This window comes from Pseudonaja textilis, chromosome 6 (genome assembly GCF_049901715.1).
Source record: "Pseudonaja textilis isolate UNSWEBS1 chromosome 6, rPseTex1.2, whole genome shotgun sequence".
NCBI classification, from domain to species: domain Eukaryota; kingdom Metazoa; phylum Chordata; class Lepidosauria; order Squamata; family Elapidae; genus Pseudonaja; species Pseudonaja textilis.
The window spans coordinates 5,154,436-5,169,146 of NC_141995.1; the positions used below are offsets into that span (position 1 = coordinate 5,154,436).

The 14,711-nt window shown below is 42.1% G+C and overlaps 1 protein-coding gene across 2 annotated transcripts in view; it reads left to right on the forward strand.

The window, feature by feature from the left end:
• Window positions 1–248: 248 nt before the first annotated feature.
• Window positions 249–14,711, forward strand: part of ZNF638 (zinc finger protein 638) — a 44,316-nt gene continuing 29,853 nt past the window's right edge. For both annotated transcript variants that reach the window (XM_026723695.2, XM_026723696.2), the window contains exons 1-5: window positions 249–504; window positions 5,536–7,114; window positions 9,791–9,852; window positions 10,557–10,598; window positions 12,000–12,283. In XM_026723695.2, the coding sequence (XP_026579480.2) occupies window positions 5,540–7,114; window positions 9,791–9,852; window positions 10,557–10,598; window positions 12,000–12,283 (1,963 nt within the window). In that variant the 5' untranslated portion in view covers window positions 249–504; window positions 5,536–5,539. The remainder of the gene's footprint in view (window positions 505–5,535; window positions 7,115–9,790; window positions 9,853–10,556; window positions 10,599–11,999; window positions 12,284–14,711) is intronic.

Sequence of the window (14,711 nt, forward strand, 5' to 3'; positions counted from 1 at the left end):
AGGAGTTTTGCACAATTTCCAGCTGCAATTCAGCAGATTAGGGTCCCGTGCATGGATTGGCTTTCTTTTCAATGCGCGCGGGACCCCGCCAGGCCTTTGCCGGGTGCAAAGGGGACGTCTGCCCGTCCCGTCGTGAAGAGGCGCGCTTCCACCGCACGACCCGCACTAAAATCCCGCACCGCACCGCTCCGTCCCTCCACCCTCCCTCCGCTTTGCGCCACACTGAGACGGATTTGAGCCGACGGCGCAGGCGCAGAACGCGCTCCGCGCGTCTCGCGCCCGAAGTCCCGGGCACGCAGAAGGGAACGCATGCGCGGCGTCCCTCTCGCTCGGGGGCCCTTTCGTTTTTCTCCGCACGCGCGGCGCGCCTGCGCAGACGGTCCTAGTGGCGCTGAGGTAACGGTGGCGGTTCCCTCTGAGGCGGCCAGCGCCGGTGCCGCGACTCGGGCGAACCGAGGCCTCAGCGGGCAGCCGGGGAAAGGGGAGCCCAGGAGCAGAGAAGAGGTGGGCGCTGCGGTCGGTCCCCGCCTCCCCACCTCCTCTCCCCCAGGCCATCCCGGGCGGGCGGCGGGGGCCGGAAAGGCCGCAAAATGGCGGCTGAGGCGGGGTGGGGGAGACGACGATGACGGGAGGCCTCCCTGTCAGGGGCCGCCCGGCTCGGTTTTGGGGCTTCCCCCCCCCACCCACCTGCTGCCCGTCAGGTGCGCTACCCGAGACGGGGCAAGGCGCTGCAGGCCCCGTCAGACCTCCCATGGTTCCTCGGGGTGGCCTGTGCCGTTTTTAAACCTTAATTTATTTTATCCCATTTATTTCATCACATTTATCACATTTATTTATTAAATGAATTTATTGCGGGTTATTTATTACGTTTGTTATTTATTACATTTGTTTTTTACATTTATTACATTTATTTATTACATTTATTACTTTTATTACATTTTACATTTATTACGTTTATTACATTTATTATTTATTACATTTGTTTTTTGCATTTATTACTTTAACGACATTTATTTATTACTTTAATGACATTTATTTTTTACATTTATATATTACATTTATTTGCAGCCCATTTTCCTGTCAAAACGAGCCTTGGGACCCTTGGCAAAAGAGGACGGTTTATTTTCTTCCTTTTTTTTTTTTTTGAGGGGAGGTCCTGGGTTTTGCCCCCCCCCTCCAAAAAAAAAGCCTGCCCCGTTTCATATTTGGGAACCGCCTCCCTCCCCGCATCCCCAAAAGGGGGAAGGGGGATTTCCTGACAGGGCAAGAGGAGGAGCTTTGTGGCGCTGTTATGTGTGTAAAAGTCTTTCAGAATTTGCTGTTGGGTGGATTTTGAGCAGTGACAAGTCTTGGGGAGAGGAAAGCTGCAGCAGAGTCCCCATTGGGGGGTGGGGGTTGGGGTAAAAAGGCATATTTTGGTTGGGGTGGGAGGGAGGATTCCTCCACCCATGTCGTTCTTTGGGGTTAGTTGGGTGGGGAATTCTGGGAGCTGAAGTCCACAGATCTTAAAAGTGACCCAGGTGGACACCGGTGTTTGATCTCCCTCCCTCCTTCTCTCTCTCTCTCCCCCCCCCTCTGCTTTTGGCTGCATGCAAGGAAAGCAGCAAAAGTCTTTCTTTCTCTCCCCCAAACTCCGCCAGAAATGAGTCCTTGGGACCCTGCAAGGCCTCCTGCTCCAAGAGGCTGCGCCGGCATGACAAGTCTCACATAGACTCACTTCTGGCAGAGTTTGCGGGAGAGAAAGAAAGACTTCTGCTGCTTTCCTTTCATGAAGCCAAAAAGTCTCAGTCTCAGTCTCTCTTTCTCTCTCTCTCTCTCACACACACACACACCCCTAGCTGCTTTATGGCTGATGCTGTTTTTATTTCCCTTTTTGCATTATGGTTTCTACCCTGACCTTCTCCACTTTTTCCATCTTGTTTTGCACCCACATTTGAGAAAAAACCCCCCAGCAATACAAGGTCTTCCAGAATTGTTCCATCCCTGGAAGTCTTCAAGAAAAGACCTTGGGGGTAGGGCATTGGACTAGATGCTCAAGGTCCCTTTCAGCCCTATAATTAATTCCATGAATGTACATTTTTCTCTTTCAGGCTCAATAAGTGCATTAGGTTTCTTTCTATCAGTTTGTCAGCCCAGGATCTGTCTTCCTGTCACAAGTTGCTCCTGGGTTGTTTTTTCTTCTGGTGGGGGAGGGGTAAGATGAGAGGAAAATGCAGGTGGTTTTGAGCAAATACCAGGAAAATAACTGAGCAATCCAAAGCAATCTGTGGCTGCCAAGCACTAGGTATGGTTTGCAGTTAATAACAAAGAATACAGTTGGAAGGGACCTTGGAGGTCTTCTAGTCCAACCCCCTGTTCAAGCAGGAGACCCTATATCATTTCAGACAAATGGTTGTCCAGTTTCTTCTTAATCAATCTCTTCTGATCGATTAAGAGACCAGTATAATTCTACTTGCCAGTTCTGTTTGGGGAATTAAAAATTGTATTTGTGCCTGATTTGACCAGTGGTCTGAGTTTCACAGGTAGGTCTTGTTCTGATTCTGTAGCTAGCAGTACACTAGTAACTGAGCCAGGACATATTTGGAGGTGTGGCAATAGGATGTAGCATTCTGAGAATTCCATAATTCTTCCAATGCAAAGCTCGGTTAAGGTGTCAGAAGCAACACAATCAAAGCCTTTTTTCCCTCATTAGGTAGAACTTGCTGAACACATTACATTGTTCATGGAGTTTCTGTAGAACCATCTCAGAACAGATTCCAATTTGTTGTTCAAAGACTTGTATAAAGACAACTAATACCTTTGGATCTGTATCAACCACACTCTTGAACATTTTGATTCATAACCAATAATGTTTTCTTCCCATTCCCTATTGCTTTTTAGTGAGCTGCTTATGAAATGCATCAAAATTGCAGAATGTTCTTGCACAAGTGAATGTTCCTGTACTTGTCTCTTATTTTTGAGAACTTTTATTTTGCAGAGCAGTGTTGTAATCCCACAAACTCTTACTGAACACAAGCATCTGACATTGCTGCCTGTTGCAGAAGGAAAGGGGGGTGGAGGCAGGGCGAAGTTGGTTTGGCTTGTAAGAACTGATACAGTTTGCAAATAGATCTGAATGAAGCTCTGTGGCTTTAAAAAAAACAGGCAACTTGATAGTTAACCAGAGTTGAAATCTGTGAGCAACTGAATTGCATTTAGAGTGGATTACTCTAAATGCTGCCTGTGCTGTTTTGTGGGGTGGTGATGGGATTGAAAGGGAAGAAGAGGGTTTGGAGCTCACAGAAGCCTAAATGCCCTACTGTCAACCCCTTAGAAGGAGTTAGGGTCTTGGCACTAGGTGCGCAATCTTGGGAAAACGCATTTGATTCAAAGATAAACCAAGACTGACACAAATAGCCCAAGTCCTTTTGTCCTGCTCTACATCCTTGCTGCATTCTTTAGGCAGCATGGAAGTCTGGAAATAGAGCTGCCAGTATACCTCTGGGGCAAAATACCATGGTCATCTTGCAATAATTGTATTGGTGTCAAACACCGAAGCTGACATTTAAGGCTCTGAATGTTTTGCAGTAGTTAGGTTATTTAAAGCACCGAATGCATCTGTATAAATCTTCCTGTGCTTTTTTTGAGTGTTGAGCATTTAGACCAGAGATGGGGCTGGGATGAGCCCAGATCTTTGGAGCTGCTCCCCAAGTCTATCTGATTGTGGACCGAGGATGAATTTTTTTCTTATTAGTCTTTTTTTTAATGTTATGATTTTGTGCTCCGTGTAATCCCATTTTTTTCAAGTTGTAGCCCAGTTGCTAACTCTGTTTCACACAATGAATGTTTGGTTTATAATCTGCTTGACAAGTGCAGTAAAACCTTGATTCTCTGAGCCTCAGAAAAAAATTACTTTGAACTTTGAGTAAAACCAAAGAATCCCACCAAAGAACCAAAGAAAACCACTCTCACCCCCACAGACAAACAAGTCAACAGAATATAAACTGACAGCAAACAGGATTCCTTACTAGCACTGATGATGTTGCCTAGTTAGGGTAATTAAATGTCTGCAAGAAAACAAGTTCAGAGAGCACCAAGGACCCCTCATTTCAACCCTGAGCTACAAATATTCTTTATTGGCAGTCCAGACAATTGACCTAATTTATGCAAGCTGTGGACACTGATATAGAGGACAGATTAAATCAATTATGTGCATTCAAATTTCATGGGCACCTCTTACCCTTCTGTTAAATTGAGAGAGTACCCTGTTTGTACCCAGAGCAAGCCCCAATTACATTACATCATATTGTAATAGTTATATAAATGAAGAGTAAGACTGAACAATGGTACCGCATATAGTCTTCTAAAGAGTAGTGATTTCCTTAGCTGTGGCTTTCTGGAAAGAGCAGGAATCACGTTGCCTGCCTCTGTCTTGGCCATTTCAGGTTCACCAGAACCAGGGTTACTTGTGAGTCATTGCCCACCAGTATAACTCTGGCTAAGCTGGTGTATTCAGTTTGCCTGCTGTCATATGACTTTCAGGTGGAAGCGTAGCAACCACTGTTCAGGGCTAATCAGAGAGTCCAGAAACCAGTGAACAAAAGGAAACTGCTCCCCCAGTATGCTGCTTTTTTTTAAATAGCATGTCAGAATGAAGGGGGAAAAAATCTCCCTGATACTGCTGAGCCATCATGGAAAAAGTTGGCCACTGTGGTTGCTGCGGAGCAAAGCAGTCCAGAACAGAAGGCACATAAATGAAAACATACCCTTTGCTTTCCTTCCTTGCTGTGTCCACTTTCAATATATTGCTGTATTTCCCCAGTTCAGTACAAAACACAGCATGATGAAAGGAAAGTAACTCTTGTGAAATATTTTATTTTCTAGAATGTCCACCAGGTAATTAATAACATGATTGAACGATAGTTCTGTGTTTAGTGTTGCTTGAATATCACTGCTACCACATTGGAGATACAGTTGATGCTACGTGTTGTTTAGTGTATGTGTACTGAATTCTGTATGTATAATTTTCCAGTAAATGCAGAGGGATTGAAGGTTCAATTATATGCACACTTTTGTATTATGATTTTTTTCTAATGACATTGTAAATATAATGTTCCATATATTCAGAAAGAATATAATAAAATAATCAAAGTTGCAACATTTGAAACCTGTTGTTCAGTTGAATTGAATATGAAGATTTTTAGGCTGTACACATTGTATTAGCTGTTTTATTTATTATATGTCTCCCATCTGATTACCCAAAGTAACTCTGGGTGGCTGCAATGTGATTTGTTTGGTTTTGGTTTGCTAGTCCTGTGAATTCATCCCCTGTGTATCTCACAAATTTTGTTTCTGTGATGTGTGAACCCAAGTACATAGCGCGGAAGTAAAACGAACAAATCAGGAATTGCTGAAAGCAACGACTTTGCTGAATGAATAATTATTTTTTTTAAAGGAAACAAAGTTTCCCAACAATATGCTCAAAAGCAGTAAAAACTGCTTTAAAAAGTAGATTAAAAATAAATGTAATTAACTTTTGTGTGTTTTAACTTTCAGCTTTATGGTGTTCTTGGAAAATGTTGCACCTCTTGTGAATTCTCTGAACCTTGGCATTGTCAGCCCCTTTCTGTTGGGCCTGCCTCCTTTACAGTTGGCTCAGATTAAGACCCAGTTGGCTCTTCATCAGTTGAACTCGGTTGCTTCCAACTATTCTATAGCCTCCTCTCCTTTGTTAAATGAGGCACTCCTGAAACTAGCCATGTTTAACCCTAGAGGAAACATGCCGCCAAGGCCAAGGGGACCTAGCATGCCTGATCCAACCCCGCGTGGGCCTTTTCAGAGGCCGGGACCTGGACCAGGTGGTCATCAGAGGCAGTTCCCACCTAATTCTGATGGAATGCCCCAAAGGTTCATGGGATCAGAAATGAGGGCAGGATTTCCAAGGCCAAACGTTCAGGTGCCTCCGCGCAGAATGGACCCAAGACAAGCGGCAGAGAGAATGAATATGGAGCAGCAGCAGCAGCAACAGCAACAGCAGCAGCAGCAGCAGCAGCAGCAGCAGAAGATGGAAGGATGTGGTTCTCATTGGGACAATCCGTTTCCCCCTGGAAATAATAGCCAGAACCAGCCCATCCCAGGAAGGATGGCAGACTATCCCCCACCTGTTCAAAGCCGCTATACCAATGAGAGCGTCTCAAGTATCTTGGCAAGCTTTGGATTGTCCAACGAAGACCTGGAAGAACTTAGTCGCTATCCAGATGATCAGCTGACCCCTGAAAACATGCCTTTGATTTTAAGGGACATCCGCATGAGGAAAATGGGTCATCAGGTGCCAAGCTTGCCTCTGCAGAGCAGCGAAAAGGAGAACTTCCGCAGCGACGAAGGCCACGGCTCCATGGTCAAGGGCAAAGTAATTGATTACGGGCACGAGAGCAAGTACAGATACGATGAAGGTCCCCTGGAGGTGAAGGTCTACGGTTCGGAGGGCCCCCCTAAAGACACCCCGAAAGGATTCCAGACCCAGCAGGCCCCACCAGTCAGCATAACCAGCAAACAGATGAATGCCGTTGAGGAATTAATCCGGCAGATGGGATTCCAAAGAAACACATCAAACACCCCGTCTTTTTTCCCCGTGGACACGCCTAACAAGATGCCTGGATTGGGTTCCCCTTCCACAGGAACTGGGGTAGCTCCGGCAGTCCAGCCCATCATGCCACCTGTGGCACCACCCCTACCTCGGCCTGCCATCCCACCTGTTCGGCAAGCTTTGCCTCCCCCGTCGGTAGCTCGGCCCATGATGTCACCTATGAACCAGGGGCCCCCTCCTCCTTTTGCACCTGAAATGCTTGGGGGTATGAACCGGCGTGAGAGGATTCATGAGGAATCCAGACCGAGCCCTAGTGCTCCCCCTGAACCAGGTCCTGCCGCAAAACCTTTCCGGAAAGAGATCGAAGGGCCTATAAAGTCTCCATTTGGGGTCGTGAAGGCCTCTTGGCTCCCAGTTTTTTCCAAGATGGATGCCCAGAAAATGAAGAGGCTGCCGACTCCCTCAATGATGAATGATTATTATGCTGCGTCTCCGAGAATATTTCCACATATGTGTTCTCTCTGTAATGTAGAATGTAGACATTTGAAGGTGAGTCAAATCTCCCCTCCCCCCCTCCATCGGATTACATAATTTACACAGAACATATTCTCTCTCTGTTGGAGGTCAAGTTTATGGATATTTATACTATCCGTTTTATTCTTTTAAAACGTCCGGAATTTAGGACGAGTATCTGATTCAAATGTCTTTCAATTACTGTCTGTTTCTAAAGAAGAACGCAGCAATAGTTAGACATTTAACTACCATTGTCCAAACAGTGTTGGATTGCATGCTTTCTTTTCTGTTTTATTCATAACACTCCTTCACCCTTTTAAGCCATACAAGGTTTAAATACAAAACATTACTTCCCAGGTCGATGCCTAGACTTCTATTTAAACTTGGAGATGTTGATTGGAGAGGACGGCAGCTGAAATTCCAACACATTTTAGATTATCTGAAGTCGGGAGAATGATGATTTAGAGCTCACTTGTTTTAGGAATTGGAAGTTTTACTCCAGGTTAAATCGAGAGCATCTTGGGTCACACCTGGAATCTGTTCAGATTTGGTGGGTCTTGAGCTGTCCATTCTCTGATTTCAGTAGTTTTGCATATGCCTCTAAAATGTTCTGGACCAATCTCGGAGACTTTTTAGCACAGCAGTGAGACACTCACTGATCACAATTTGTACATAAATGTTATCTTCCTATGTTTGTTTGCTTACTGTGTTGGTTTTCTGCTAAGCAAGTTATTTTCAATGTGCTCAACAATCCCCGTATGAAAATCTGCGGTAGGTGCATATACCAAATACTGTGTAGGGTTCTGGAAATCACATGCCACTGAAAAAGAACAAAATAGTTGGAGGATATGTAGAAGGCGGCAGCCCAAGGGAAGGTTGAGACACATGGACCTCTGCAGCTTAGGAAAATGGCAGTTGAGGGTTAAGGTTTTTAACATTTAGCCATACATCTTAACACATAACAGTAAGCTATCATTCCACGAGGCCCTGTCTGGTATCTCCATCCAGTATAGCAGCATTTTTTTTTCCAAAAGCACTATTAAGGCTCAATATTTTTCATTGCTTGACAGTTCAAGGGGTGGATAAAACAGGAACTAAACAGCATCATTGCAGATGTTTTTAGAATGTATTTTTGGCACATGACCACAACAAAATAGAATATAATGTTCTTTAGACAAAATAGTGACAAATCCAAGCTTAGTTCTAGTTTTTCTTTCAAAAGTTGTGTTTTCAGCCTCTTAATAATTCTTAAAATAGCTTTAATAGACAAAGTCACTAGTTTTTATTTGGTCTTTAATTTGTACATACATGCAGGCATATAAAGTGCTCGCAGTCTAGGATGGTTGTTTACATCAGTCAGAGTGCCAGATGCACTCTAAAATGTTAAACGTTATCAAATATTCAAGTCCTAAACTGTAGGATTGAACTACAATGTATTTTATAGTGTTGGCCTGGGCTCAGATAATCTGAAGTAAATTGACCGGATTCAGTGGCTTAATAAGGTATTTACATTTGTCAGTGGGGTTCAGGTTTAGTGCTCAGTTCTTCCACAAGCATCGATTTTACAAGGCAGATCCCATTGCTAATCCGAAAGTACAAAGCTTTCAAAATATTTGGGAATAAACAGGTGCAGATCTAAGGTAGGTTTCCTTGGAGCTCATTGAGCTGGGATAGGTCAGCTTTGTGTGTGAAAGTGGCTTGTTCTGATCTTAAACACAGCTAATGGATCCCGAGTTCCTTCCTACATGTTTTGTTTGGTCTCTGTGCCAAACAAAACGGCAATATAAATTTACTGGTTTTATTTTGGCTCTCCTATGTTCAGGTATAAGTTGCTGCTTATTTTAAGAGGGCATATGTCTCATTTATTTAAAAGAGGTGGCCCGTGAAACATGAGGGTTTTTTTTTTAAAGAAATGCTCATAATAAATGCCATTTGGGTAGGAAAAGCCACTTGAAATGGGATGTCTTGTGAGATCCCAGAAAGGGAATGTCATAATTCTGGGGAAGTCAGAAAGGAGGACTTTGTCTGGAGCTGTGATTTGGATGAATTGACAATAACTGATAATAGTAATGAGGGAACATGGAAACTAATGTTTCCTGGGGCTCCACAGATCCAGGTAGGGTGCTCCTAGTAGCCCAAAAGACACACATCATCAGTGTGTTCAAAATGCCACATTTCCCCACTTTTCCACTCATCTTGTAGTTCTGTTCCAGCCATGAAGCCCCAGGCATTGCTGCTCCTGTCCAGAGGATCCGAATGCATCCTGAGGATAGCAGTGCCTGTTTTCCCTCCCTCTGCCCCCTCCTCTCTCTCTCTCTCTGGCAATTGCAGTGTTTCTATTAATACATTTTCTTTTGAGCCTGCATAAAATTGCAGGTTAAGTATTTGTCAGACTACCACGGCTCTTTCCTGTGCAGCATATGGCTGAGCTTTGAGCTGTGATGGCAGGCTGAAATCAACAGGGAATGCACAGGCTGATAGAATGGGTTTTCCAACATGGGTATCTTTGCCTTCCCACCTTTGCAGAAGAATTGAGAGAATTCCTGAATTTTGAAGAAACTCGGCATGAGTCAGAGGCGGTCATTGGGGGAGGGGCATGAACAGATCTATCCCTTTTATCTTCTTGGAACAAAGGCTGGGTGTAAAGTTATTAATTGGTGATCTTCCCAGTCCATAGTTTAATCTTGACTCCTGGCTGCTTGTTCTCTATAGGATTGGCTTCTGCACCAGAATTCTTCCACACATCTTGAAAGCTGCCGCCAGCTACGCCAACAGTAAGAGTTTTTATTTGATTTCTCTAAATTGTGGGTGCTGTGGGTCCCCATCTTTTTTAACATGAACATTTCAATTAATACTTGAATTAAGCAAACCATAATTTATGCAGTGAAACTTTTACATCATTGCTCCTGTCTATTTTTAAATGAAATCCACTGGAACATTTGCAGTATGATCCCTCTGAAAAGGTTTGTTCCATTCTTTGGGCATGCGATTAATGGGACATTATGAGATCAAGCAAGGAAGATCCCGCTACAAGGCCTGGGATAATTCATGGTCAGTTGGAAGTTGGAAGAAATCAAAGTAGGATCTTTTCACATGAGTGGAGCCAACATGTAAATCAGCCAGGGGTTCATGGACCGGCCAGATGCTTATGTAGGTTAAAAACTATTGTGAAGTTTAAATCAAACCTTGCAAAATGTGGATCTGTGGGTTTTGCCAGAATACTGACCTGTAACTTTGGGACCAGTAGGAAGGAATGAGTTTAAATTCTCAACCCAGTTGTATAGGATCCGGGCACAGTGGTTGCAGCTTTCTGAAGCTCAGCATGCGTGCAGTGAGAACGTTGCAGGAAACACAGCTAGGCAGACAGTGAAAACAGGGACAGTACTTGAAGGGGCCAACTGGGTTCAAGGTAATACATTTTGAAAAGAATATAAAAGCTTCCGGGATTCTTGTATTAATGGTTTTATTTTTGAAATAGATATCCTGACTGGAATCCAGAATCCCATTCATCACAAAAAAGGTAACTTACATGATGTTTTCTTGGGATGTGATGGTGTTTGTTTGTTTGTTTATCTGTTTGTTTGGAAAAATCTATATTTGCCGTCTACTCATTCACAGGCAACTCGAGGCCTATTGCTTATTTCCAAAGACATTTGAGTGAATTAATGGCATCTTAATGAAAAGAATGATTTAAAAAATCATAATGGTCGCATGGCAATATGTTGTTACCGGAAAAGGTTGCAAAAGTGCACCTCCTTTCCCAATTGGTGCTACCAGGTCCTCTTTCGTGCCCCAGCAAGGGCCTCTGTTTGTGCTCCAGGCAGAGCCTCTGCCTGCCAGACAGGACCTCATTTTGCTGGCTAGGAAGTGGCTTTCCTGAGGGCACAACTAGGGTCTCTCCCCACCCACCCCCAGACTTACCTTGAAAAATCGAGCTCCTGGTTTGCAGGATCAAGACCAGTTGGCTGGGGTGTGAGAGGAGCCTTGATGTGGCACACAGGGACAAAAGTAGGCAGCACAAAGCAGGCCCAGGTGGTACAACAGTGATACGCAGCACAGCGGGCTGTGTGGTGGGCGAGGCTGGGTGATGGGGGCAGCTGGTGGCAGGGATAGGTGGGTAATTAAAAGATGGTTGTAAATGTAGGGTGTGTGTGTGGGGGGGACACCTTGTTCACATAAACACCATGGGCAGAATGCTGAGCTGTTGGTCATAAGGCCCTTGATTAGGGAAATGGGGGGTAAAGCATACGAAGAACGGTTGCAGGAATTGGCCCAAAGGTGCTTTTTTACAAGAGACAACTAGACTTTCTGGTTTTTCTTTTTCATTTGCCTCTTGAAAAAAGCACCTTTGGGACAACCATGACCCAGATGACTGAGAATCTCCATAGACTTGCAGGAATTGGGTTTGCCTAGTCTAGTGAAAAGAAGGATTAGCTGCAGGTTTTGGCTTTGGCTAGTCTAAAGAAAAGAATTGGGGCATCATGATAGCAGACTTCCAATATTTGAGGGGTTGCTTCATAGAAAGGGAGGGGGGGGTTTCAACCTATTCTTCAAAGCAACTAAAGGCAGGGCAAGAAGCAATGGATGGAAATTAATCAAGGAGAGAAGCAACCTAGAACTAAAGAGGAATTTCCTAACAGAACAATTAACTAGTGGAACTACTTGCCTCCAAAAGTTGTGAGGGCTCCATCACTGGAAGATTTTAAGAAGAGATTGAACAACCATTTGTCTGAAGTGGTGTAGGGTTTCCTGCCTAAGCAGGGGGTTGGACTAGAAGACCTCCAAGGTACCTCTGTTATTCAGCACGTCATAATTTCAAGTGGTCCTTGAAGGAATCGGTGTTAAATGAGGACTCCCTGTAATTAGAGAAGTTTCACATTAAATCAAAGCCACCAGCCAATATATAATTCTTTGTCCATAGACGTGAGGTCGACAGAAATGAAAGTGGCACACCCAGGCGGCGTTCCGCCAGCATTAGCCCCAGGCGTTCGAGGCGTTCCAGTTCTGGGCATGCCAGACGTCGAACTCGGTCCCGATCCAGGAGTCCCAGGCACAGATCAATCAGGCAAAGAAGTCGAAGTCCACGGCCAATGCCTAATTTCAGACACAGGTCAAGGTCTCCATGGCGACCTTATAACGCCGTTTCTTCGTTTCGAAGGTCTTCTAGCAGAGAGAGGGGCTCCAGACGATATATTCGATCTCCAGGTAAGGTGGTTGTTTATAGATGCTTGCTTGCCTACAAACAGCCAAATGTATCTCATGTTAAATTGGACTAAAGGCAGCGCTCATTTTAAGAGAGAAAGTATTTAGGTACACTTGTTTTTTTTTTAAAAAAAAGTTTTTTATTTTAAAACAACATAAGACATACAACATAAAACATAAAAACATCATTCTTCATAAATTTACAAACAGTGTATCGGTTGGTTTACCACTTTTTTTTGTGCATCCTTTTCCTAAACGTTAATATAATTATATTACATAATAACTCATATTATCAATCAATAATTGTGTAACCTAATATCACCACTAAGAAATTATAATTTTATTAATTCATACTTTAACAAGATAACTATAATTTACTTAATTTATTTTGCAATGAATCATAAGATCATACCAAAACTATCTTAATAAAGTTTTATAAAAATAATATCAAAGAAAAATTATATCCTAAGTCTAAATGTTCTATTATTATGTTTTATTATCTAACCATTGATAAAAAAGATCCCAAACTTCATAAAATTGTTTATCTTCTTGTTCTCTAATTTCAAATGTCAATTTACTCATTTCAGCACAATCCAATATTTTCTTAATAATTTCTTCCTCTGATGGAATTTTCTCACTCTTCCAATTTTTAGCAAATACAATCTTAGCCGCTGTTAATACATTTACAATCAAATACTTCAAATTTTTATTATATGTATCAGGTAAGATTCCCAATAAAAAAATCTCTGGTTTCAAGTCTATATGTGTCTTTATCATTTTTTCCAACCATATGCGAATTTTAGTCCAATATTTTCTAGCATCCTCATAAGTCCACCACATATGGTAGTATGAGCCCGGTATTTGATGACATTTCCAGCACTTTTCAGATTTGTTCTTGAACATTCTTGCAATTCTTGTTGGGGGAAAATGCTACCTGTAAAACATCTTATACAAGTTTTCTTTATAAGCTGTTGACATTGTCATTTTATAATTTTGAGACCACAATTTTTCCCATTTCTCCAAATCAATCCCATATCCAAAATTCTTCCCCCAAACAATAATCATTTCTTTAACTTGTTCCTCCTCTAATACAATTTCCAACAAATAACTGTATAATTTTTTAATCATTTTTTCATCAGTACCTGTCAAAATCCTGTCTAAATCAGTCAATTTATCATAAAATCCCTCCATTTTAGAATCTATAAGATACCTTGAATGCATTTGCGCATATGAAAACCAATTCATCTTTATGCCTTGTTCTTCTAGTTTTTGCATTGTTTTAAGTTCACTCTTTCCATCCAATATTTCCCCATATCTAACTGTTTGTTTCTTCTCATATATTATAGGATAAGAAAAGGCTTCAATAGTTGATAACCAGATTGGGATTTTCAAATAACATTTTCTCTTAATTTTCTCCCAATTCAACCATAAAGACTCCCTTATATAGTGCCTTCTAAAATAGCCCTGCGATTTAGTTTCCTTATACCACAGAAAAGCATGCCATCCCAGTAATAAATCATGTCCTTCTAATCTCAACAATCTAGTCTTTCTTAATGTTATCCATTCTTTAAATTTGCAGCTTGGTAATACAACTCCCAGTTCGGAAGACCAAATCCTCCTCTAATTCTAGCATCTTGTAGAAGTTTTAATTTTATTCTGGCTTTCTTACCTTGCCATATAAACTTCCACACAATTTTATTTAATTCTTCAAAGTAATCTTTACCAAGCCTCATTGGTATGGTTTGAAACAAATATAAAATTCTGGGTAAAATATTCATCTTGATTGTTGAAATTCTACCTATCAGTGACAATTGTAAGTGTTCCCATCTCTTCAAATCAGATGCTATCTGTTGTTTAAGTTTAATATAGTTATTTTCTTTCAATGTTGTACATCTTGACGTCAAATGTATCCCCAAATATTTAACCTTATTCGTAACTTGAATTTTCAGTAAGTCTACCAATTCATCTCTTTGTTTTAGTAACATATTCTTTGTCAAGATCTTTGTTTTATCTTTGTTTATTTTCAAACCCGCCATCTCACCATACATCTCTATCTTTTACAATAGTTTTAAAGCTGTTTCTAGAGGATCTTCCAGAATAAAAACCAAATCATCTGCAAAGGCTTGCAGTTTAAATTCCTCCTTCTTAATTTTCATTCCTTTTATATTTGGATCCTCTCTAATATTTCTATTCAGCACTTCCAAAATTTAGGTACACTTGTTGGAGTGGGAAAATGGTCTTTAATTGCGTGCTGGCCTCATGCAGTCATTTTCATTGCAAATTTAGAGCATTCATTTTTTAAAAAGCCCCACTTTACATACTAAAAGAGAACGTCAACTTTCAAAACAATTCTGGCTGAGGCATTTTTCCCCCTTTCTCAGTTGCCACACAGATATGTGGGGGGGAGGATAGGAGGTTTGGAATGCTATTC